The sequence below is a fragment of the Synchiropus splendidus genome, chromosome 6 (assembly GCF_027744825.2).
Source record: "Synchiropus splendidus isolate RoL2022-P1 chromosome 6, RoL_Sspl_1.0, whole genome shotgun sequence".
Lineage (NCBI taxonomy): Eukaryota > Metazoa > Chordata > Actinopteri > Syngnathiformes > Callionymidae > Synchiropus > Synchiropus splendidus.
Window position 1 is genome coordinate 19,081,581 of NC_071339.1, and position 26,765 is coordinate 19,108,345.

A 26,765-nucleotide genomic window follows, 5' to 3' on the forward strand; every position below is an offset into this window, starting at 1 on the left:
GTTCAAGATTAAATCATTTAAATTTATTTTTTTTTAAATGAGGAAAAAGTCAGAATTTTATGTCACTGATAAAACTGAAGTTGAGCAAAGAATTTACTACAATTAAAAGCCTTAGAACTGATTAATTCATTGTAAAAGTGGTGGTATAAATTTAAATTTTGAGTCTACAAACGTTTGAATTATGTGATTAAAAAAAAAAAAAATGTTACCTTGGCCGTCGGAATAAATTCAAATCAGGAGGAAGAAAAGTCAACTTAAGGTCCCCAATAGTGTTTTTAATTATATATATATATATATATATATATATATATATATATATATATATATATATATATATATATATATATATATATATGAATGAAACAGTCATTGTATTGTTTGAAAATAATTGGACTTCTTCAGGCGTGAAAAAGACTATTTGGAATCATTAAATACAGAAAAAAATCAAAAATGAAAATGGAAATGAAGTATCTATAAAAGTAGTAAACATTGAGTCATTTAATGTGTGAAGGCTACAATTAGAGACATAAACTTGTGACCAGATTAAAAGTCCAAATGGGACCATTAACAAATGAAGAGGAATCCTGGGAATTAAAAAAAAAAAAAAAACTGCATGTTGGTTTTGCGTTGTTTCGGTTTACCCAGAAGACAAACAGCTTCGCGTCTTCATGACAAACATGAACCAGATGCTGCTGCGGAATCAAATACTTCTATAATCGCTGTTGAACTCTGACCACAAGAGGGGGTCGTTCCCTCGCTCTGCGCCGCCTGGAATCCACCGCAGGCTGCCAGGTCTGTATCGGGACCACGCTGTTGTTAAGTTTGGGTCCTCGTGAAGATGAAAAGGCTGGAGAGAGATGAATGGCGAGCGATGCTGTGCGAGCCAGTTCCTTCTACAGTACATAAAATGTGTGTTTTTCACCGCCTATGTTTTTTTTTTTTTTTTTCCCCTTCCACTGCCGGGTGTTCGTGTTCTGGGGCTGGTGTCGGTGCCAGGGTGTGGTGGGCCCCATGAATTTGTCAACTCCGTGTCTCTCTCTGGTTTCTCCCCGCAGCGGCTCCTCTCCTCCCCTTTCTCTGGTTCTCATTTGGAATCTCGCTGCTCAGTCTCTCTTGTCGCCTCTCCTCTCCTGCTGGCCTGCTACCAGCCTTCCCTTACTTCCCCTCCATCTCTTTTTATCATCTGCCCTTTCCTCCTGTTCGAGCCCTCACTTTCCTTCTTGGGAGGAAGGTCCCATGGGAGCCTTGTGGTTCGTCTGCTGGAAGGCATACCGACACCGCCGCCGCCACCACTGGAACCTCGCTCCTTCGCTCTGTTTGCTCGTTTTTTTCTCTCTCTCTCTCTCTATTTTCCTCCTCGCTTTTTAATGTGGAAGTTTTGAGCAATTGCTGGCTGCTCCTGTGGCTTGGTGGGAATGGCATTTTTAGAAGAATGCCTCATGCTGTGGCTTTAACCCGTTCCTGAGTCCAAAGACGGGACCGGGCCGGACACATCCGCACATGAGCATGTCGCGGCGGAGTGGTGCGCGCACGTGCGGTTGTGTGCGCGACGGCGGCCGGAGAATGAAGATGACAGTCCACAGACGCGCATCATTTCACTCTGTGACAGAGCGTCAGAGTTGGGGCGTAATTGCCAGTGACAGCATGGTAACAGTTAGACAAAAACACTGCCACACATCAGCGGGGTGGCCGCCAGCCGTCAGCAGAACATCTTGGAGGGACGTCGACTTTCTGCTACATGAGAAGATGCAGCTACATTTTCCATCCAAAGTGAGGCTAGAGTTATTGGGAAACCCTTGTAACATGGCGAGTGCATCGACCCGTATATACCCAACTCAGGCTCACCATCCCACTCCTGATGCCATCAGGAGCGCAGCATTTCTGCTGCGGAGGTTCAGCTCTCGTCAGTGACCTTGACTCCAGCGCGCTGGCCTTTTGCTGTGGCGGCGGCTACGCTAGCGCTACGTCACAGATCCTCTATTTGAGTCCAATATGGCCGCTGTTGCCAGGTTTCCCCAGTTTCATTTTGGGAAAGATGTTTCACTCTACTGGATTGTTGAACTTTGAGAACTTCAAGTTACCTTTGACCATCCTTTCAGAGCAGGCGCGACCAGAGTCGAGTCGGGCCCCTTGGTTGAATTTCACAAGGCTCCTGCCTCTTTCTTTATCTGGATGATGTAAAATTTAAACTAAGATAAAGAAATCAAGCATTAGCAATTTTAAACCAGGACTCTGTGAGTCAAAGTTGAACCTCTGGGCAACACGTTAAACCTGCATTTAATTTATGTGGGCATCAGGTACAGCGTTTGGCCTCTGCATATGCTGACCTCATCGATCCTTTGGAAATGTTTGGGCACCTCCGATGTTGCGTTAGCTTAGCAGGCTAGAGCTAAAAACATGATGAATTTACAGGTCCTAAGTGCGTTCGACTGTCAACACCAAACGCGACTCAGCAGCACTCGTGTCCGAGTAGTCGCTGGTTCCCACAACCAAGTCATATTTAGGAAGTAGGTCACTCTGCTGGGGGCGTGTCTGAAGTCATCGGGGAGTCAACATGGCGGATCAGAGAGGGAGAACTGCAGCCCACTAGCTACAGTGGAAGTCTGTCGAAGCAACAAACGATTTGGATGTGGCACCATCAGGTCCATCAGTTTCTCTTCCAATTCACGTAAAATCTGGACTCTTGATTGGTTAACGTGGTGCCATGTCACCAGAGTTCAGTTGTTCAACTTCACCAAAAGGTGCAGCAAATGTCGCCAGAAACATGTCGCTTGAAAACCTGTAGCTCCCTTATTGTGGCACGACAGTAGGTCGCATCTGATCTCGCTGCCTTCACATGTAAGTCAGTCTTTTTTGCCTCCTAAATTGAACACTGAGTCAGAACAATGAGAGATGATTCAACTGTTTGTCTTTAAAGACAGTGGTACTGGAGGTGCGGTTCTTGATCAGGGACCCCCACTGACAACCATGGAGCAGTCAAGTTAAACTGAAGGGCTTGATCCCAACGACTCCACTCTGACTGCAAGCTCCATAATGTGCTGCAACAGTTAAAACTTATAATAACAGCTAAAATTCTCACTTGAAAACTATACTGCCATTTGAAATCTGAAGCATCCCATCCAAATTTTCAGAAAGTAACCAGTCTGTGTACGAGCAGGAAAGGTTTCATCAGGCGTCAGAATGTGTTTTTCGGAAGTAATGATGAAGAGAATTATTGTTAAATGTTTTTTTTTTCCCCCTATAATTTACTTAACCTACTCAGACAAGACAGTTTGGGTCCCATGAGGTGAAGTCATCAGTGTTGTTGTGGCGCTTCACGTTTGTGTAGTTTGAGAATCACAAGAGTAGTTAGTGTGCCCCTCCCAGCACCTCCCCCAGCACTGGTGGCCCGCTGCTCTTCCTCTGACAAACCCGAAACACCGGGGTCCATTCGCGAAAGTTGCTGAAGTGTCTCCGGACCGAGGGAATGCAACTTTCTCCACAGAAAAAATGTTTTCCGTTTCTGAAATGTTTGGTGTGGCGACACTCAAACCTCCCCCTGTTTTTTTTCCCTCTCTCCGCAGAGTTTTAGAACATTCAGACGCCAACCGCATGACCACACAGAACATCGGCATCGTGTTCGGGCCGACCCTGATGCGCCCTGAGCGTGACAATGGCAACATGGCGGTGAACATGGTTTACCAGAATCAGGCAGTGGAGCTCATCCTCAGCGAGTTCGACCACATCTTCGGCACCAGAGGCCCCTCCTGATCCACCCGGTGCGGGAGGGGTGGTGGGGTAGGGGTGGGGGTTCCGAGCGCTCCTGCAGATGGGCCAAAACACAGCCGTCGTACTCGCCCCGCTGACTCATATGGTGTAAAAATGGATTTGAAACAATAATTACTGGGTGACAAAAAAAGACATGAAGCTGCTAATGGTGACATCTGGAGTCCACACTGGAGCAAAGAACCGGGCTGCTGGTTCTGCAGATGTGAAGCTCCTGATCGACATTTGGACGGATCGAAGCCATAAAAGTCAAGACTCTTCCCGGCACGTCACATTAGTTTTATATTATCGTCTGTCATGTGTCAGATGGAGGACGTTCCTCGCGGCCGCACTCACAAACTTAGAAACCATCTTACTGTGAAACCAGCAGCGGAGAGACCCGACCGCTGCTCACGTTGTAAATGTTTGTGCTGAACTGGAGTATAGATGTTACATGTTTTAGTGACCTTTTGAAGGAAGCACGTGTCAGAAATCATTTCATCACAAACCCAACGTTATCTGAGGAAGCCGCCAGTGTGCATTAAAAAAAAATCATCTTCATTAGTAATGAATATGGAAATTATTTTGTAAGTAATATACAATGAACAACAAAATGTTATCATTATATTAATATATCTAAATTTGAAATTGTCAAATATATATATATATATAATTTTCTTTTAAGTGGGGAAAAATAAAGAAATAGGTTGCCAAGTCAAAAAATAATTTGTAAACAATTATTTATCTAAAATAAAGTCAGTATTGTGTGATAAATCTAATAAAAATTCTAATATTTTTTGGGGGAAAAATCTGAGACCACATTCTGCTGATAATCCAAGATGTAAAAAAAATAAAAAATAAAAATAAATTTTCTCGTCACTTAAAGCTGCTAGAGTCTCAGGTTTTCAGTGGTCGTGACCAGGATGGACGAGGTTTGGATCCAGATTTTTACTTTCAATTCTCATATGGCGACTGAATTAATGGGACCGAACGGATTATTCAAAACAACACTGGACATTTTTGTCCAAAAATGATTGCGTTACCGCTCAGAAATAAACATTATTTGCAAATTTGAGATTAAAATTAGAATAAGTCAGACAAATATTGTAATGTAGATGTGGAACATAAAACCTCATGTTACACAGCAAAAAAAGTGAAAAACAGCAGTGACATAGTGAGGTTAGATTAAAATGATCACCATTTAAAAAAGAAAAAACATTGATTCTCTATTGTAACTCAATTAAAGTAAGACAATACATTTAGATAAATATTAAAGCATTTGGGAAAACATTTTAACAAAGTCACTTGCTAATATATATATTATGTATATCTCTATACATAAAAGTAAGTAAAATAATAATGGATTCAACTGGACACAAACTCAATCCATGAACATTTCAGTCACCACCTTGAGTTTCCTGTTTGAATTCGCACCTGGTGAGTGCAACCGAAATTGTCAAGGGATGAATGTGCCATGAGGGCGACTACGTTCCTTCCCGACGCTCCGACAGTAGCTGTACGAACCTTTTGTCTTGCCCTTCATCCTTTATTGTCCCAAACATTTCTTTCATCGGTCGTGTGACTTCTGGTGTCTCCCTGGTCAATTCTTACGTTGCTGAGTCATGATTGTGTCGTCGCTCACCACATGGACCTGGTTTAACTGCCCTACAATAAAAAAAAGAGAGAAATCATGTGACCAGTCGTGATCTTTGTGCGACGTGGACTTGCGTGAGAGATGGCGGGACGTGTGCGAGGGGCGGTGGCAGCGTCCTTGGCCATTAGTGCCAACGCTGCTTTTAATAATGGGAACTGGAAATGCATATACGCTTTATCAGGGAACAAAAGTGGCTTCTCCAAAAAAGCGCTGTGGTTTTCGGTAATTTCATATTGACTGTGGCTTTGGCTGGAGACGAAATAGAGTGACTGCGGAGAGGAGAGGGGCCACTGCAGGTTTTCAAGCGTCGCCATTTGCTACATGTGAAAACGCCTATCTGGAACTAGTTTTAGCAGCACGAAATTGTCAGACTAGTTCCGGAGTTTGCATCGCTAACTAGTAGTTTACTTCACATTTGACTATAAAGGAGTGTGAAACGTGACCTGCAGTGGATGCCAGATGTGCCCGGGCGATGACATCACTTCCGGAAGTCGCAGTCAGACAAAAAAAGATGAAACTTCAGATGAAGTTCAGATGATGGCACACGTGAGAGATTTCAATGAGCAAAAGATGATGCAGACTGCTGTCCGTTCAACTTCCTGGTCTGACGGCGAATGTATTGTGATCAGCTGACATCAAACCAGGAAGTAGCCCCAACTCATTCCGATGGAGAAAGGCTAGTCATTTATGCACTTTTTGTTTTGCTATATATGAATAGATTTATCTGATGTGTCTAGCAAGAAGTCAGTTCTGGTCTTTGAGCGATGGTAGTGTCAAAGCAATAACCTGTGCCGTACATGTCGGACATTCACGATGCCTTTGTCGTCAGACCAAGAAGTAGAACACATGCTTGACAAATACCGGCTTTTTCTAATGCAAATGTCCTGAGTGTTCCATTTGCTCAATATGAATTAAATTTAGACTCCCAGACTTCACCCGGCTACAATCCATTGGTTGGGACGCGTTTGGTTCCTATGCCAGATTTTGAACCTGGCTAAAGGGAAGCAAAGTATCCAAGCTGAAAGTGAGTTGAGCCAGGAGGCAAAGTGTCCATGTCTGTTTCCACCTACGTACATGGTGAACTAGACTGGTAGCTCTGCCATCTGTCAGGGACCTACAGCTAGAGGGCAGCGTATAAACAACGTTTCTCTAGTTGCATGAGGGATATTAGGTCTTTAGTCTCTTCATTTAAGTAACATTCTGTACATCTGAAATAACGGCAGCTATTTTTAACTGTTAAACCATGTAAATATGATTTTGAAAAAAAAAAACACTTTTATCATATTTTAATGTATATGTTCGGGGACAAAAACACTGTTAAAATGAGCGCTACCCATTAAGAAGTAAGCAACTTCTAGTTTAACTAAGAATTCGAATCATTGTTGTGCTTTTGCGCTGACCTCACAAGGGCCATGTGAATAGAGGGAAATGTCTGTCGCCTCTTAGCAGTTTCACTGAATTTGCCTCCATCAGATACAACATTTTGGAATCTCCCAGAATAAAGGTTGTGGTATTCGATAAAAATAAAAAAAAATCTCAATTAAGCGCTGTTTAATCATATAAGAATATTTGCAACAAGAAGGCACATTTTTTCAATTTGAATGAATTCGGTAAACAACAAAATATTGTTTATTTTGCATCAGTTTGACAATAGCACAATAAATCATGATGGTGTCTATATTCAAGTTTTTATATCACCTTATTAAAACTGAAGCTCTTTTAATGTCTTGAAAATATTTGTAGAAGAATTTCAATTTCATAGTAGTGGAAACCCTGGCCATTGTGTAGTGAAAAACCTCCTTGAACAAAAGCAAACAGAAGCTTTAGTTTGCTTTTGTTCAGGGATTCCTCCATGTTTGTTGTTGTTGTTTTCATCCTAGCTGCCACGTGTCTTGTGCATCAGTGTGATCAGTGGACCAGCAACTCCTGCACTTACAAAGCTTCCCTGTTGGCTGGAGAGCAAACTGTTTAAATTAAATTAAATTACATTTGTTGTAATTAATTATTTGTAATAATGTTGTAATTAACTAATCATAATTAACTTGATAAAGTCCCACCACTACCCAGAATCTAACTAAAAGTTTATTAAACGACAAAGATCAAACATGGTTTTGCGCAAGTAGGTGATCTAGTTCTCGGCGCGTTCTGTATATCAAATATACTAATTCGGAGTCAGATGTTGAATGAAGTGGGAACACGACCACGGTGTTGTGCGTGAGGGCTTGTTACAAACACTGTCGCTTGCCTTTTCTCTTCAGTTTGAAGAACTGAACTGTTCCAAGTGTCTGTGTCTAAAACATTGTAAAGAGCTCAGCAGTGAAGTCTGCAAGTCTATCGCAGTTTTTTTGGGGGGAAAAAAAGAGACTTTGTTAGCGAAGTCACCAGGACACTGGTCATAATTCTGTACAATTTATTACAAATATGCACAAACATGCAAAAATATATAACATTTACACTGAAAATTCTGTATAAAAACAGGAGGTGAATATAAAGATGGTGAGTGAGCAGACAAGGTGAGGAACTGCAGAGTGAGGCTGCACTTCAGATCTGTGAGAGTCACTGTCACACCTTCTTCTTCACCTTCTTATCTGCTCATCACTCACAAGGCACTTCTCAGGCGACACCAGAGTCAAAGCAGAAGTTAAAGTCCTGAGTCTCGGCCGTCTCTCCGCACCTCTACGGAGAGCGTGACACATCATCGTGTGAAAGAGCGACCGCAGCACGTGTCCAGCGGCGAGTAGAAGCAGACAGTTTTGCTCAATTATCATGCGGACATTCAAACAGTGCAAGTTTCTATTTTCCAATCCTCACTCATGAAAGCTATTTTAAAAAAAGTGCAGTCTTCTGCTTTATGTTTGCAAAATGAATAAAAACGATCCACATGCTTTTCATCACAAATACAAAGGGGTTTTTTTGTATCACATTAATGCTCGGAGACTTAAACCAAAACAAGAGAGACAACTTGGCGCGCAGTTCCGACCCACGTCCAACTGCTTTTTCAGCTTTGAACCAACTTTATGTAAAAACATTAGCCAACAGAAAAGAACCTCCTGGAGCCAACATCAAGGGAGGAAACCGAAGCTCCTGGAGTAGACCAATTATCGCAGGTCAGTTTGTGTTGAAATGAAATTCTTAGTTCAGAGAGGCGTCGCTTACAGGCCACTTCTGTGGTTTTCTGAGCAGAGGGAGAGCCTTAGCCGCTCTACTTGGTAGCATGTCGACACATTTTGCGACAAAAGGAACTTAATATTTATGAGAAAAGTGTCACGTAAATGGTAAATCCATCTTTGTATATTTTCAATTTTAAGGCTTTTGTCCTGTTCAAGGCCACGTGGTGAGATTATAGGGATGAAATGAGTATGAGATTATATACAACGTGCGCTGTTTTGAGCTCAAGTTTTTATCCTCGGTAGTTCTGTTCTGTCCAGGTTGAGTTCACATTTGTTCAAGTTGCCGTCCCAGATTTGCTCCCGATGCTTCCTCACAGTGCAAGTTGCCGGTTCCGCCTGTGACTCTGACGGACTCTCCTCCGCCTCGTCCTCCGCACCGTCGCCGGCCTCGGTCTCCTCCTCCTCCTTCAGATTCTCCGGCGCTCCGTCCAGACTGGAGTCGCTGAGGAAGGAGTGCGGGGTCTGTGTGTCCTCCAAAGACATCGGGGTCTCCAGCGACAGGTGACCCCCCAGGCTGCCGCCGCCTCCCGGAGTGAGGGGGATCTCCTCGCTGTACTGGTCTGGGTCCTGGTCTTTGCTGCAGTAGGCGTAGCGGTGGTTCATGTGCTGCGAGTAGGAGCCCGAGTGGGAGAAGCGTTTGCCGCACTTGTCACATTGGTAGGGTTTCTCTCCGGAGTGCAGCCGGCTGTGCTCGATCAGGTGGTGCTTGTGCTTGAAGGCCTTCTTGCAGATCTTGCACTCGTGTGGACGTTTTCCTGCGAAAACAGAGGCGTTGAACTCAGTCACTGCAGGGCCAAAGTAATGGAATGCAGCAGAAACTCTTGCAGTGCCTTATTGGACTTGAAGTTTCATCGCAGAACACTATGAATTCTAAATCAGTGGCTGTATTTGGCCCCCGGACCTATCGTTTGACTCGCCCGCACATGGACAACTGTGACAACTTGCAGTGATCCCTTCCGAGCGGCCGTTGTGGCGCCAGTATATACGTGATGGTGCACGACCATGAAACCGACCTTCGTGTACCGAGGAAGAACACAGATATCTGGGCGCCAACATGCTTTAGCATGGCACATTTGTCCCAGCTTGAAAGTGACCGCACAACAAGACATCAGATATTCCACACCTCTTAAAGCAAACTAACCGAATATAAGATGCTCTGTTTTTCACATACTTCGAATGCTTAATCTATATGAAGCTATATATTCAGGTGCACCTAGTAGTGAGAAAATACATTACAAAAAACACTCTGGGAGCGCAGACCTCTGCCTAGTGTTAAGGCCCTTTATTTTACCGAGATAAGTCGAACCTATTTTAGCATCTGAAATGTCGTTGATAGTAAGGAGCTCAATGGGACACAAGGTGGCAGTGGAGTTCCAGAACTTGCTCGTGCAACACGCACAGAAGGAGTGATTTTAATGTAGACCAGCACCAAAAAAAGTGTGTCTCTCAGGTGAGAATTGGGTTCATGTGAGTTGTTTTTGCAGTGGCAGCAGTACACAATACACTGTTGGCGATTTTAAAGCGACGCACCTGTGTGTTCGTATTTGTGCCGCAGAAGGGAGCTGCTCTTCTGAAAGGTCTTTTCACAGATGTCGCAGGCGTAAAGCCCCTCGTCGGTTTTCCTCAGCCTCTTCCTGCCAGGCCCAGCGTCACCCTCCAAGCCTTCTTCCATCAGCGCCAGGTAGTCCAAGGCTCCTCGGCTCAGCACCTCACCCTGCACAGGACACATTCTACCTTAGGCCTGGGTGATATGGTGTTATGTTACGTTACGTCTGGCTAAGTTTAAAAATGCATGTAAACAACCCGTTTGACTGTGTAGGGAAAAATTGGAAATTTTGTTGGTCGGACTACACTGCCACTTATTTCAACGAAAATGATTTAAATGATCCCCAAATATGTAGGAATCAAACAAATAAGTAATACACTTAAATGGAATGGGGGTGTTGCAAATAAATACGTTAAAAGAATCTAATACAAATGAATTCTGCTGTTTACATTTGGACAAACCACACACCATCAGTCAATGTGTTCAATGGTGTAGCACAGTGTTGCTAAGTGACGCTAGCACAGAGCATTGTTTTGAGATAGCTCTGGAGACTGGAGGTTTCGAGGAGCGACTCAAGCATCATACAGTATTGTTATGGTCTTCTCAAGCCTAGGTTTGTGCCGCTGCTGCAAACAGCCCTGCTGCGCCTCATCTCCTATTTGGAATCTGAAATACTGCCCGCTAAATGATGCATTTCTCCAGAATGAGCGCCTGCCGGTCTTGTTGAGTCCGCCATGTTTCAGATTTGTTATCGATATGCATGTTATCGGCACTCACCATGAGGGCTTGTCTCTCCTGGTGGATCTTCTGCAGTGCCGCTTCGGCCTCCGTCTCCATGATGTAGGACATGGATGAGAGAAATCCTGGGTTATTCGCTGGTGGGCTGAATGGAACCGGCGAGATGCCGTGGGACCCTGAGAGCCCTAAACCAGCCTGGTTGAGGATGTTAAACCCATTGTAGAAGGAAGCTGGAAACACCGGTGAGCCACTGTAGAGCGGGTGGTGGGGAAGAGACGGTTGAGGAGCACTGTGATGTTTCAGCTCAAAATCTCTAACTTCTTGTCTGCTTGAGTTCCCATTGGCGGTTTTACTTTTGGTTTCAGAAAACGGCTTTCTGAGCGAGAGGTCCAGAGGTTCGTTCTGAGCTGACCAGGGCTCCTGAGGTGAGGCCAGTTCAGGGGAACCCAGTCCAGAGGAAGAGACTCTTCTCCTCTGCCCTTGAGGTGAAGAATTGTTATGGCTTGGGCTTGTTTCTTTTTGGTGGAGCTGTAAGGACGAGTGGCCAGGTTGAATGGGGGAGTGCATCGCGACCAGAAGCTGCTGCGGAACTGAGCTCCAGGTCGGCTTCTCTAACGGCGAGCGGCTCCCTAGGAAGCCGTTGGCGCGGTTGCCCGCTCTGCTGTTCTCAGCTCTAAGGAACAGCGGCGGCGAGTGGGTGAGGTCTTTGCTGTGAGGAACGTCTAACGGATCACGATTCATCTTGCACAGGTAGCGCTCGTGCTGCAGAAGAACTGCCACGTTCGGGAAAAGCTGCGAACACCAGCGGCAGCTCACCCCCAGAACACCTCGTTCCCCCTCACCAGACCTCACCGGCGAGAACTTCCTATCAGCATTGGTGATCCCCTTCCCCTCCTCCACACCTTCTCCATTCTCTGTCTTCAAGTCTCTGTGCAGCATCTCCTGCAGCATCTGTTCAAATTTCCTGCCGGAGTGAAGGTAAGGGAGCAGCGTGGTCCCCTTGAAAATACTGGCCCTCAATGAGAGCTCAGCTGAAGGGTCCCAAAGCTGCGCCAGGTCTGACGGGAAGCCTCCGGCGCTCTGATCCTCCTCCAGAACTCTGCCTGACTGTTTGGGGTTCTTCTGAGATTGCAAGGCCACAGGTGAGCTTTTGTCAGTGCTGTTCCTCCCCGCGCCCACAGAGGGAGATGTCGGGAAGAAGTTGCTTTGGTATGAACTTTGGCTGTGCCCGTTGAATGTTCCTCCGTTGCTGAGGCACTTTTTGCTGCTGAGGTGAGAGCTGTAGGAGCCCGAGTGGGAGAAGCGTTTCTTGCAGTTGGAGCACTCGTATGGTTTCTCTCCTGAAAGACAAAATAAAGGCCGAAAAGATAAGTCTCAGGCCAGCGAAACGGGATGAAACAAGAACAAAGGAAACAAGGCTTGTATGAAGAAGAAAAAACAGGGCCGTTTCTGTGCACTTGGAGTAATATTGTGACGCGAGTCTGATGAAAATGCGGGAATAGTTCATTCACAAGATTGAAACGTGTCCCTCTGGACATCATGAGGAGAAGAAAAAGAGATTAAGAGTTGCTTCCACCCATCGGTTAGTCAACATTTTTGGAGGCTTTCCAAGTCAGAAAGAGCAAGCAGACAAGACTTAATAGATAACGCCTACTGAACTGATCGTGTTATGATCAGCTGTGGCGACAGTATTTCATCAAACTGAATAAAGGGGCCAGAATATTATGCACATTGTAAAGAGCGTCATTCGTGCAAGTGGCTTGGAGCCGAACTTGAGAATGGACCATCCACCAGCATCGATTAGGGAATATATTTGGCCATTTTCACTACTACTACCTTTTCATATGTGTCATAACAGCGCATCAACTAAGTTATTTGGTACTTTCTAAACTGTGTTCATAAAGCTCTTACCGTCCGCATTAAAACACTTGCTGACCTCAAATGGCCCACAGGCCTTGGGTTTGACATGAATCAATAAAACAATGTGTTCAATGAAGATAATGCTGCACATTCAAAGTCAGTTTAACAGCAATGGCAGTATTACTTCTAAACAACAGAAATGCTGAGAAACATCAGTCACTTGGAAAGAACTGCAGTTTTTTCTGGATGAGTTTAATTGTAATTAAAAAAATGAATCAACAGCATGTATTCCAGATGTTAAACACATGGAATATTGACTTTGCTTAATTTGAAATAATATATTATTTCACCTTACAAAAGTACCTTGATCCTTGAGTCTGTTGTGTATCAACTAACATGAAAACAGTTTTAACAGAGCGGAAAATTAAAAAAAGCATTGAGTGAGGTGGACGGGTTCGAAAAGCAGTGGGTGTTTTCTCACCGCTGTGGATGCGAAGATGTTCTTTGAGGTGATGCTTGTACTTGAACGCCTTCCCACACTGCAGACATTTGAACTTCCTGCTCTCCATGCCGGGATCCAGGCTGATGGTGCTCTAGAGTGACAGGCATTCCAATTCAATTTCTGTGAGGATTTCAGTTCTCACGCATTATTTAAGAGCAGCCAATATATACTTGAGTTTATCAGTCGTCCATCAATCTCTACTTCTGAAAGGAGAAGTCCGGAAACTTTGTGCTGAACTCACCTTCTCCTGCACTTGGTTGTGAAGCGCAAGGTGGCGCTCCATCTGTGCCCGGTGCGTGACAGTGTAGCCGCACAGTGGACAGACCATGTGACCGCTATCTCTCTCATGGCAGTATTTGATGTGATCCCTCAGCAAGGCACCACGCTGGAAGGTTTTGTGGCAAAAAGGACAGGCCTGCTGGCTCATCCTGGCTTCTGGAGAGAAAGGAGGAGCGTTAGGGAACCGAAAAGCTGCCCAGGCCCCTGCTTCAAGTGTGGCACAAACATGTCTGCCCCTGGCCTCCTTCCTGTTCTACAATCTGCTAAAGTGACTTTGACTCTGAGACCCCTTCCTCTCAGAGGAATTTTATTGGGCTCATGTTGCAGAAATGGGACCACATTTCATGAAAATGTATCACTTGGCTGTGCAGCTTTTATTCAAGAACATAAAATGTCAACTAAACTGAAGAAAGGGATCCCATTTATCCCGTTAATGTCATGATAGCATGTTTAAAAAATAAATGAATGTTAACATTGTAGTTCCTGTTCTGACCTGCAGACTCAGGTGAGCAGTGCTGAGCACCCGGGGACCAAATGGCAGGTGGAAGATCTTCATGTCTGCTGTCTGGTTGGTTGATGTCCGGCACACCGTTCTGAATCCGGTGATCTAAGAAGCCAGATGAAGACGAGGTCTTCCTCAGACGGGCCAAAAGCTCGTAGTGTGCCAGGTCTTCCAGCTCATGGTGGGAGTCCGAGTTCTTGCCTGCAAGACAAATGCACTTCAAATCAGGAGCTGTCACACATACAGTACAAACAACATTCTTAGATTCGTTGTTGCTGCTCTTTACTTTCGATCATCCCATTTTGTCCTGTTAAAAAATACTCAATAGTACTCCATCTTTACTTATATACCAAAATATTTATTTCTCATAATATCCACTCCATGTCTGTTTTCACTGTTTGTTTATTTACAGAACACACGTTTTCTTATTATGTTTTGATGATTTAGTCATTTTTTTTCCCGATGTGCAAAAAAAAAAAAGACTAGATTATTCACATCATATTTTAAACGTGTATCTTACGGGGGTTGGACAACATAATGGAAACACCTTAAAGCTAAATACGCTTTAAGGTGTTACCATTAGTTTGTCCAACCCCTGTGAATTATGAGCATTATGTCATGATATTCAACCCACTATAAGTAACATTATATTTTATTGCTTAAAAATCTTTTTTTTTTTTTTTTTACCATTTACGTGCACTTTAATCCCTTTGATATGGAAGACCATTTAGTTTTGTTATTGTATGGATTACAAGATCATACTTTTCCAAATGTATTGTAATCCTTATGTTGCTAATACATAAAGTTTACTTTCAAATTGATGAATATATTGCAAGTTCTAAACTTCATTTAAGAGTCCAACAATATGAGACCAGGCTGTTTTAGGTCGGGACTATTCATCACAAGACGCAGTGGAAGGAATTACACATGATACGTTTCACCTCATTACAATTCCTCTGTTTAAGCACAGGGTCGAAGAGAAGCCGCTAACTCAGAGCAGACAAAAGCAACAAACAGTTCACGTGAAACCGCAGCCAGTCCAACGAAAATCTGATTAATGTTGACATAATTGAACGGCTCTTTTTTTCCTTAACATCTGGCAAAGATTGTTAATTCAATCTGTCACAAGGTCGGCGTTTTGGAATAAAAAAAAAAAACAAGTGCGGTTTTATGATCCGGGATGAACGTGTTTGACATCATTTTTAGCATGTTTCGTTGAATTCTTGCAGCCTCTGTTTTGCTAGTGTCACTCATTAAGCTTCAGCACTGAAAGAATCAGAATTCTGGGATTTTACAGGGAAAGAAGTATTTATATTCACTTCTTCACACGGACGTCTCCCTGGCTGGAACCAGAAGTTGGAGACTGTCAGCAAAAGGCGGACATCATAAGAGGTTATCCAAAAAATATGAGACATTCTGAAACAGTGCACTGGATGAAAAATGTTTTTTGTCATTTCTTGGTCATTTAAAAACACAATCTTGCCTTTGTTGACAGGGGTACCGCACACATTCTGCTGACAGGTTAACCCTGGAAACCAGCGCATAAACATTTAAACTCTACTTTTAAATGCAAGACAAAGTTATAATCATCTAGATATCCAAACAGCAGTTTTCATACAGTGCATATTTTCCAGATATCGTGCGGCTATGTTAATATGTTTGTAGAGGAATGAGGCCACTGACGTCTGAGTCAGCGGTTAAATGGGCGAAGTGCTTTAAAGAATTAAACATTCCCGACCTCTGACAAGCAGACGTTTTGACTGTTCTGCCACTACAGGAGGCATGTCAAACGAAAGGCCCGAGGGCCATATCAGGGTGCAGCGACAATCGTATATGGCCCACAGGCAGTGAAGCATCTGAACTATCTCAAATGAAAATAATAATGAAGAATAAATATATTTTAAAACATTAAAAAAGCAAATAGCAAATGCAAATGAACAAAGCACAATTATGCCACAAACATTTAAATGTGAAAACTGTTTTTTCCCGATCTAAATATGTTGAAAATATAGGACACTGAGACTGTCCTACACATCCTAAAATATATATAGACTATAAAAATATATGCTAAAAGGTGAAAAAAAAGAATGTAATTCAGATGTAATGTTATGTAATTTACAAAAGAAACCATTTATTATTTTTAACTATTTTTACCGATTCACCGATTAGCATTAAATTCTGTTGTTTAAAAAAGACAGACAGTTATATTTCTTAATATCTGTGGGAAAAATAATGGCAAAATAGAGAGTGGTATAAGTAATGAAGGTCCTTCATGAAGGTCAAGTGAGACATTTAAAAAAGAATAAAACAACAAAATTTAAAGGCTACTGACCTTCCAGAATACAAATCTGACCCCCCTAAAAAAGTGCATTGAACTTCACACGTCACAGGGGAATGATGGCCTTCTTGTTTCAAGTGTGCTCAACATGTCTAACACGACTGCAGCTGGTCAGGAATGTGGAGAATTCAGCCTTCTGTCAGTGAAAGACATCATCATTGGCTCACACGTCAGGATCGCGAGCGTTGTCTGTCTTTTTCAGGGAACATTTAATTTCCAGGAGACACACGTACTGCGTCGCCATGGTGACACAACTCCTGCCAGATTTGAATCAGCTCATTGAAAACCTGTCGTTGATTGATGCATTTTTTTCAGCCTTGGTTCTGCGTTGCTTCAGTTGAAATATATTACGAAGCTGTACATTTCAACTCATACGAATAAAAATAAATCAGAAAAGGAGTAGCTAAAATGTATAAGGAGCCATTTCTCATTCTTGCCAAGCGGAGAGGGTAGAACCTTCAGATGTACTTAAGCGTGAGTGGATGCCTCCCACCTCGGCTTACAGCAGTCAGCTTCACTTTTGGCGACGGCAGGGAAGATTTTCAGAATGTTTGCAGCTGTTGGCATGAAGTGAGACACTTTCTTCTGTGGCTGAGGGACGAACCCGGGTCGTTGGAAGCGCTGCGAAAACTCAACGCAGGCGAGGCCCGGTGGTACCAGGCGAGGCAGCTAAGTGATTGTTAGTCGGCGAGCCGCGTGAGTCTTTGATCTGGCCCGAAGAAAAGGCAATGCCTCGCGTCGTGCTGCGCTGATTTCACCGCCGTAACGTCACCTCTTTGATGCAGGGAAACATTGTGACATTGTGTGGGATGAGTTCTTTTGTCATGCTTTCAGAAGGCTGCTTTTTCAAAGGAGACGGACGGCTTGTATGGGAGATGTGGAATCACAAGGAGCTGATATGAAGGTGTTTCTGCAAGGCTTTGAAGGTGTCATGGAGTGGAGCTGTGTTGCATCACTGTAAACATGTTTCCACACACGAGAGGGCCTGGAACACCTTCACGCAGGTCTGTGCGCCATTGATGCCCCAATATGTAGCAAACCAACACAGCGAGGAAATAACGTTTCTGATTTGATTCACTTACAGAACATGGTCAGTGGGTCCGGGTACCGCTCTCTGTCACCGGCAGCCGCATCTTCATCCGGGACCCCGACCTCTGGGTCGCCCTGAGACCAGCAGTTCCTGCTGCTCGGGCTCAGACTCTGCGGCTGGGTGGACAACGCTGGACTGCCAGGCTCCTCGGTGCCCTCGCTGGGTGTCAGGCTCGTCTTGTCCAGGGCCTCCTGGCAGTCGGGATGCTCCAGGTTCCATAGCCCCACCTCATCTTCGCCCTCGGACCCCAGCGAGCCCACCTGCTCAGCATCCACTGTGAAATCACAGACCAAAAAAAGATATTTTATTAAATTGTCACACAATATAAAACCAACAACAATCGATCGAAATGATCATTTCTCTTTTTTTTAAATGCGTATGGTAGTAATTCACAGCGATGCAATTCAACGCTCCCTTAATGGGAAAAATAAATAGCATATTGCGATTTAGCGTGGTGCCCGCTGCCGCTGAAATAAAAGAGAGCAGCACTCTTTCCCATGGCAAAGACAATATATGACAATCACTACCACATGCCGGGGATTTGTGCTGCAGGCTCCGATTTCCAAAAGGCTTTTTTTGAGGGGTCTCTGTTTTCCTCCCGCTGATTGGCAATATCTAATCACAAGCAAGTACCGGCCATTTAAGATCACAACAAGAGCATCCCTGCCAAGAGGATCTTTGAAAGGAACATCACAAGAGAAGACAGAGGATTAAGCAAGCTCTCGTTTTTTTTCACAGGAAATGATGGGTTTCTAATCTGATCAAAGTTACAACATGACATCGACATTTATGTTCCTGTTTTTTTTTTTTTAAACAAGATCAGACTTCAGAATAACTCCTCACTGCTCATTAAGTTCATGTCGTTTTTACGGTGCAATTATTAGTTTAAGTGTTGAGTGTGGTGCTTTAGTTCAATGAGCTGATAAAACAGTGGAGATCTGCATTAGCACTCAATTTATTTGTTATTTTATTTTATTTCCATGCCAAAATCTCACACTAAACTATGATTAATTCAGGTGAATGAAAACAGCATGTTTTCCTCCTATTCATTCAGAATATTTTGGTTTAATCCTATAATATTTTAATATATTTATAAATATATTTTGAGTTCTACAATTGGGCAACGAAACTGAAGTCAATTCGAGTAAAGTATATGGTTAAAAACAGATAAGGCTAAAACTGTGATCCCCTTTTTCCTCAGGTCTGCTTTACCTTATTAAAGTTTTTTTTTTAATATGAACGCTTAACTTGTGTTTCTATTACACAAATAATTCTATATGGTTAAGTGTTAAGTACATGAAGACAATTTTAAAAAAATTCTCACTTATCGCTGCATTCGATCATAAACTATGAAGTCCAAACAATGTACACAATATTTTATGAGGAATGGTTTTAACCCCCACACTTGAAAATTAAAGCAACTTTGAACCATGTGCTAAAAACTAACTGCATACTCCATGACAAATTGTTGTTGTTTTTGCAAACAATAATTTTCATTGGAGCGTGAAATACAAATCTAACAATTTTCATAATAATAATAATGGTGCTAGTTTTTCTCTGACATTTTCATGTCGCTGAATGATAAAAGCTGTTGCAGCGGTTGAGCCGCCAGCGTCGCAGGGTGTCCCGGTCCGCTCGGACAAACCACACTGGGCCCGAAAGAAGAAAAATCTGGTCCAGATTAGCATCAAATTGGCTCTAATTTCCCCTCCAATGAAAGTGAGTGACAGAGAGCCCGTATATGACGCTATTAAATGTGGGATGGCTTTCATTAGCTGTCCTGCTGATTTATTTATTTGGAACGCATCCTTCAAGAAAGTCTTTTGGTCTGAGTCTTTGAGGGCAGCGACTCAAGAAATTCGTGAAATGCTCACAAACCAAAGCAGCCGAACACTATCTCACATGCACAACTGTTCTGCGTGGGAAGACGGTGACTCAAACTGCGCTGCATCATGATCTGCGCCCGCAGCGTCGGCGGCTCTGGCTGATGCTTTGACAATGCTGTTTCCAAATTTCAATGTAGCAGCCCTTTTTTTTTTCGTGCGTATGTTGACTCATCAACGAAAAGTGGTCCAGGGTTCCCCAACCGTTTCAAAAGTGCTGACCTTTGCATAATAACTCCGTCACGTGTGTTCTAAGACTGATTTGCCCACATTAAAGTCAGCCATGTTTTTGTCATGGGGGTGACCCAAGACAGATTTGACCAGCGAATCGACGTCGTCTGAGGGTTTCTGTCGTAGACTCACAACGCGAAACACACCGCAAGTGAATTACATCTGACTGAAAGAATGAACACACAAAAACAAAGCGGCGAACTGCTGAGGGAAGAATAGTTTTGTTAGCATTTTAGCTAACTTTAAAAAAAAAACAGTTATGTAACAGCTTAGAAAATTAAAATAATAATAATAATAATGAAGCAAAATCCTCTTTCACAGTCCCTTCAATTCAAGTCACATTAGTGGTAAACAAAACAAAGGAATAACCAATTGAGGAAAGTGGAGTGTAAATGTTGTCGTGTCTTTGCCAAACTAAAAGCTAGTCCAGGAGCAACCCAAGCTACGATGCTACATAGCACAGTGGTCACCTGAACAAGCTAGAAAGTAAGCTAGCTCTAGACCAAGTAGACAAAATGTCCTGGACATAAACCCCAGAAGAACCAAGAAAAATGTACTTCTGAGTATACTAGCATGCCGTTACTTTTCAACATTTGAAAAGTAATGGAATTGACAGTACATAGACATTGACGGAATCGACTGTACGCCTTGTAAAATCGTTCCATTCAAATACACACAGGCCCAAACTAAATAGGAACGTCAGTTACAAGACAAAGCAGTTTTAAATTTCATCTAGCTCACGAAAACTCTTGAGCTAAAACTTGATGAGTGAATTCATTACAAAATGTGCAGGCACAGACTTTTCTGACAGCTGGAGATTGAAAAAGAAAACATTTATCTGCCATTTCAGTTCACATCCTGGAGGGCATGGCCACAAAGTGACACGCGGAGAGGCGGTTTACTTTACGACTCACATATGTGATCTGGTCTTCAGTCGCTCATTATGTGGCAAAATTGTAAGCACACGACAATTACTTAGAAATTAACTTGTTTGTTTCTTCCAGTCCTACGACAAACACATACAGCTTGCTCTCTTTTATTTATGGAAAACACCCAATTAAAATGTACAAGTAACTCAATACATAAAAAACACACTTGGATTGAATTTGGATTTATCACATGACGGTTCCTTTCCGAAATCCTCGGGCACTAGCTGCACTGTATTTGCACTAGAGTAAAAGTAGTGTAGTTCTTAAAGGATATCATCCAAACAAATCCAATAAAATGCATCTGTACTGACAAACACCATAAGAACTAGCGACAGGACCAGCTCAGATTCCCCTTGTTGCCTGTCAAAGACATAGCAAGTGATTTGAATCGACAAGCTGAGAAAACTGAACAACCCTCCTCCAAGAGAGTGAGTGGCATCTATGAAAAAATGGTTAGGGAGACCCTATGTTGTTGATGTTCAGCCATCGCCACTGTCGATGAACTGTGACGCACAAAAGAGGAACAAGCGCAGCTATGGTAGGTATTTATTACAACTGACTGCTATTATTGAGTAGACAATAAACACAACACACAAAATCCAACTCATTACATGAATCTTATCAATAGTGTTAGGGATTTGAACCGTTTTGTCATCACCTTGTTGGACTCGACTTGCGTCTATTATCAACGTGTGTTATCCGTAGCTACGTTCTTCAACATCCAACACATTTCTTCCATTCAAAAGCTTCTATTAGAAAGTTACTGTACCTACTGAAGCAGCTGAGAGACAAGACAATCCAACAATCATCTGAGGTGCATGTGGCTGACAAAACTTCCTCAAAATAATTTCCATAAATCAAACGGATTACAGGCTGAAGCTCTTCGCTGCTTGTTGTCTCACATTAGTGCAAAGACAGAGATGAGGACCGCAACCACAAGCTAACACCTCCCACCTGATCGCCTTCATCTCTGCAGCGGACTGTTTCTGGTCACATCAGACCTTTTGACAAAAGTATGCTTTTGGTTTTTTTTGGGTTTTTTTTGCACCTGTCGAAAGTCACGGTCGCGGTGAAAACACCAAAAGAACACCAGTTTCCAAATGATTAAATGTTATTACAGTATATGTCAGAGTTCAGAGTGTTCAATTGCTTTGATTGTCATATAGCAAACATTGCGATAAATAAAAGTTGCATTAGATGAGTAAGAATTTTGTTCTCGTAACTCATATGTTGACTGTAAATAAAATTATTTTAGGTGATCATGAAATGGAGGATATGCAATGTCTGTACGCAGTGAAGATTTATTCATAAATGGATAAATGTAATACGTGAAAATGGAGGCATGGCGTCGTAGACTGAGATCACTAGTAAACAGTCAAGTACCTAGTAGTAGTAGTAGTAGTAGTTAGCATTTTGTTATGTCAGGCACACAACTTCAAAACATTTCAATTAGACCAGTTGAATTTTATGAGATATTAGGGGAAAAAAAGCAGCTTTTATTTCAACCACATGACATAAATTTGATATCTTTTAAGATTAATTTTTATTGGGAATTTATTGAGTCATTAACAGCATGATTTTGATAGGATGTGAAGTTGTGTAATCATAGCAATTCTGTGGCAGATGAGAGGAAGCCTGTTCACTCTTATCTAATGATGTCAGTACTATTACTCCGATTACTAGATATATGTTTCAGAAAATGTTTTCCGCTCTCCTCATTGTGTTTTAGCTTCATGCCAGAGAGACAGACGCTCAAACCGTTGCAGTATTTGCCATGAAGAACACAAGAGAAAGATCAAAAAGGCTCAGGGGTTAAGAACTAAAGTGTCCAAATGAAAACACAACTCTCAAGGGTGAGTCGCTCAGCACAAACTGTGGTGCACACAGAGCAACTACTTGTATACTCTACACTAACTGGGCTGCAGTGGCCGACCGCTGCAGTTGACAAGAACAAGATCAAACGCATATTTGACAAGAATATTGTGTTTATTTAAAGCTCCAGTCAGATCGAGGGAGCAGCCACAGCAACAAAGTCACGGCCTGGTGCCTTCAGAAGCCCCACTTGTTAGGAGAAACCCCCCGACTGCCCACCATTTAGACTGAAATCTCTACCCCGCCGAGGGGTGATATCTACTCTGCAACAACGATCTGAAAACAATACGCAGTTCCAGACAAACAGAAAGCATTGTTCTGTTGCTACGAATGATCTAAATTAGAAGCCATGTGACAGACAAAAAAACAGGCATATTTTCTTCAAAGCCACCAATCTGTAATTTGTCAACAAGCTGCCCTTCTAGCTGCGACCGTGATGCTGTCAGACTTCACATCTGCACGAGCAATAAAATTTAATAAGAGTCGGCACAAATCAACACGCATGAACCCCAAACACTAACTGTGATGTCACATTTGTTTTAAAATCAAATCATGCAGGATGCATTCTCCGCGAGCAGAAAAGCTCTGACGGACACACTCTTCAGGCAGAAAGTCGTTTTTAGAAACTAAATAATGATATTTATGTATTAAAAATGGCATTTCCGCTAATTCAGTAAGATTAAAATACACCAGCAGTGAATTTAACTTTCCAACAGAATTTTATTTCTACAGTGTTTTGTCTGAACCGAACACTTTAAAGGTGTTGTAAATTAACTGACTTCTATAATGTAACAATAAATATATTTGGAATTCATTACAATGAAAAGTGAGTTCTACAAATGATGCAGGAAATGAAAACAAGAATGTGAGCTCATAACAACACACAGATTCCGTTAGTAAACAATTCTAGTATAAGCAACAGAGACTTAAAAACCATAAATACACACCGATGAATGAAGACCGAGCGTTATCCGTGAAAATATGGAGTATATTTGCGAGTTAGAAGTGATACTCGTGGAGCGGTGAGGAGAGAGAACGTGTGTCAGCCTTCGTCCCCACTTGCAGAATCCCACCCGGCGCATGTGTCGGTGAGTCAACTGCACACACTCTTGATATGATTTCGTGACCTTTTTCTTTCACACAAGATCATTAAAAGCGACAGTAGTTAGTGCCAGATAAATGCTGGCAGTTGCATCGATCATACTTTTCCATCTGTCTCCATTATCGCTTACAAAAAACAACCTGAGTCAGTCACTAACAGGACAGAGGAGGAGAGAAATCACTCTTTGAGTGAATCGGTATACAATTGACATTATAGCTTCAACTGTGTATTGCGCCACTAGATGTCACTCAAGTTAGGTTGAAGCTGGTAAAAAAATGGTATAAAAAATATTGGTAAATAATATAGTGATGAGCTCAGTGCTGTATATAGCAATCTGTTCTGAACATGACTAACCCATGAACATTTTGTTTTCAACTCACCTTAAAGTCAAGCTGAGAAATACAGCAAGTGAGATCAGGTGTGAAAGAAAAGGTGTGCAAAGAGCATCTGTGGTTTTCTCCACTCTTCCTATTGAGGTTTTCCTGTATGCTGCTACCTACATGTTCATGTTTCACCTGACCTGCAGACCACCGCTGCGACATTTACTCGTGAAAACAAACCGTAGGAGGTCGACTTGTGCAAGTGGCTTCTGCAACTTTTGGTCTTTAAGCTGCAGCACCAACTCACGGAGGGAAAACACCCAGGACAAGTCAGTGTTTCACATGGTATTGCAGGCACCTTGCGTTACCTAGTGAACAGTCGCGGGATAACAGGCCACGAGAAAGTTCAGTCATCATCCATCATTACAAAACTGTTATTAGAGCTTAAGGGGCTTTCATTTTCTGCAAAATCATAGTTCCTGGTGTCACACTCAGTTTCCCTGAGTCATTTAGCCGACGGCAGTTCATTATTCGGGTTGACATGTAAACTTAAAGGTCAACTAGTCAGTTTCATAGAAATCTGTGACACATAATGTAACCATCACTGAGCTACGGTTCTCCATCTTTTTTGTTTTTGCTTCATTCATAAACAATTGGCATTTTACCCAAAAGACAGGCCACTAGTTCTTAAACAGGGCCACTAGCTCTCAAACATTTAGTATCAAGCTTAGCGCTACATTCACAGAAATGGAATCTGCTGCGTGCAAACGTTGGAAATAAGTTGAGCAGTTGGTGGTTTGACTCATTTGTTCAGTTTTTCAGGAAAAAAAAGGTTGTTTATTTAAGCAAAATTAAATGACCAGTTAATGGCAAATGGAAACGGAACAAGCAAGAATGAAACATGAAGTTAACATCATCTGTGTCATACGATTTATGATATGATGTTTAAAACAAGGGTTAGGAGTGATTCAAAATATCGGATAATAAGAACATGCGCTTCTCTGGTTGAGTAGCTGCTTCCAAAAAAGCTATCTAAAAAATACTGGAGCTTTGATAGCACTCGGTACTCGGGTATATTTTAAAATCCATATAGAGATGCACAATGAAACGGAAAATATACTTCATATATATTTACTTGAGTTCAATGAAAAATGGAGTCATCTTTATGCATCTTATCTTTGTATATTTTAAACGTATTATTATGACATATTATTAGCCACGAAGAATACAAATAAAATGTTTTAATAAGAGACTTCTGAAATATTCAAGAGATAGATTCATGAACTACAGACTCCAATTTACACGCGTACGTCCATATCTGGATATTTCATCTGATATATGTGAGTGTGTTTTGGGCACAGCTCAGGTAACTATAAGTTCATCATCAAGTTGAATTAGATAAGGTGAAGGACCTGGTTTGTATTTACTATTTATTTGACTCCACTGTGATGTGCACCCAAACCCTCAGATGTCACCACGACGTCGGCGTACAAGTGATTCTCTTGGTGTGTGTTCTTGCCACCATGTTCGGGTGGAGTGTCAGCGCCATCATGTCCCGAACACATCTGCTGCACTGATCTCAGTGCTGATGTTGGCAGCGGAGGCGAGGAGAGACACACGTTCATTGGAACTGGCTCCCCGCCTCTCCATGTGGCCTCCGCTGGTTTCCGTGTAGCGAAGGATTGTTGCAGGAATGCAGTAACGGTCACAGAGGGACCCACGCACTCACCACACTGTGAATCAAAAGCAAAACTCTACTTCATTAGACGCCTGTCATTGTGGAGTCTCTCACACCACTCTATAAATACCCCTGTCTCCCCTCTTCCAAATTTGTTTTCCCTCTTTTTTTCTTGAGACATGAAAATGCTCAGGGACTGTTCCAGCTTTGTGATGTGGCTTTTTATTTGGTTCGTTGGCACAAGAAACCACACAATAGTGGCTCCTTTTGAATATTAAAACATTCTCTGACGAGCACAAAGGTTCTGAAGTTTTTTAATAGGGCTGCACGCTAAATAAAACTTCTCTTTGAGCTTAACAGCTACACACTGTGGGATTCGGTCTGTTTGACTAAAGCTGCGACTCGCAGGGACTTTTGACAGGAGATTTGTCTCTGGGCGGAGAAAAAAAAAGGCAACAAATATGCCTCTTATCTCGTCGGCTTTGGTGACTCCAGGCATCTGTGAATGGGATCTGGAGGTGTTCTGCTGGATGTGGTGTGTGTTCGCTGAATAAAACACCAATCCAACGACTCACTTCAGCTGTAAAATGCATGGGTTAATAACTCCTCTGTTATAAATGTGACGTTCAGGCATCGGACAAGCTCAAAAACGAGTGCATGCGAGGATAAAGAGTTGAAGTAATGTCATTCTTTCAAGGCATTTTTATGAGCTCGGTGGACCATGAAGCTCAATGCACTTTAAGATCCTTCTCAACCAACACTTTTGATTATTTCTGTGTCAGCCTTGTTGCTTCTGAACTAGCACTTTACAGGGTTAATGAAATGTTTTAAGAAGAGCTTTCATTCGACTTCACGGAGCTCTTCATCACGTAATGTGATTTAGAGGTTTCTACAGTGGAGTGTGAAACAATGCGGCTCTGCAACATCTGCGCCTCTCAACTTGAACGGAACCGCAACAGAAGACGGTATGGAAACAAACAATGGGTCACCTAAAGTGGAATGCATCCTCCATAAAAGTGCACCACTAAAGTAGCTTGTGGCCTGAAGCCTTTAATGTGCTTCTAGCTTTGTACTCTCACTGCTGTTGAATTTTACTGAACCAGTTGAACTAAAACTTGATCTGGTATCAGAGTACCACCCACTATGCCCTTTTCTTTATTGCAATAATGTGCAATATTATCAATATATACATAACAAAACAGATTCTAAAAGAGAATTTTAATCATGAACGCACTCAAAATTTAGTAGTCACTCTCTGTGCATGTGCACTTTTATCTAAAAATCACATCTGAAACCAATAGAAACCTGTACATTCATCTTTATCTAT

General features: G+C 42.4%; 2 protein-coding genes across 14 annotated transcripts in view; one reads left to right on the plus strand and one right to left on the minus strand.

Moving 5' to 3' along the window:
• The window catches only part of arhgap9 (Rho GTPase activating protein 9), a 39,543-nt gene extending 34,111 nt beyond the window's left edge, over window positions 1–5,432 (plus strand). For all 11 annotated transcript variants that reach the window (XM_053867228.1, XM_053867223.1, XM_053867230.1 and 8 more), the window contains one exon: window positions 3,564–5,432. In XM_053867228.1, the coding sequence (XP_053723203.1) occupies window positions 3,564–3,750 (187 nt within the window). In that variant the 3' untranslated portion in view covers window positions 3,751–5,432. The remainder of the gene's footprint in view (window positions 1–3,563) is intronic.
• A 2,257-nt stretch (window positions 5,433–7,689) lies between these two features.
• Window positions 7,690–26,765, minus strand: part of LOC128760171 (zinc finger E-box-binding homeobox 2-like) — a 29,645-nt gene continuing 10,569 nt past the window's right edge. Inside the window, exons 1-8 of one of the 3 annotated variants that reach the window (XM_053867235.1) lie at window positions 21,240–21,353; window positions 17,416–17,697; window positions 13,987–14,196; window positions 13,456–13,649; window positions 13,194–13,305; window positions 10,892–12,192; window positions 10,099–10,282; window positions 7,690–9,323 (exon numbers count right to left, since the gene is read on the minus strand). In XM_053867235.1, the coding sequence (XP_053723210.1) occupies window positions 8,791–9,323; window positions 10,099–10,282; window positions 10,892–12,192; window positions 13,194–13,305; window positions 13,456–13,649; window positions 13,987–14,196; window positions 17,416–17,697; window position 21,240 (2,817 nt within the window). In that variant the 5' untranslated portion in view covers window positions 21,241–21,353 and the 3' untranslated portion in view covers window positions 7,690–8,790. Of the gene's footprint in view, window positions 9,324–10,098; window positions 10,283–10,891; window positions 12,193–13,193; window positions 13,306–13,455; window positions 13,650–13,986; window positions 14,197–17,415; window positions 17,698–21,235; window positions 21,354–26,765 lie in introns of those variants that run through there. The other 2 variants (XM_053867233.1, XM_053867234.1) reach the window with 2 other exon arrangements.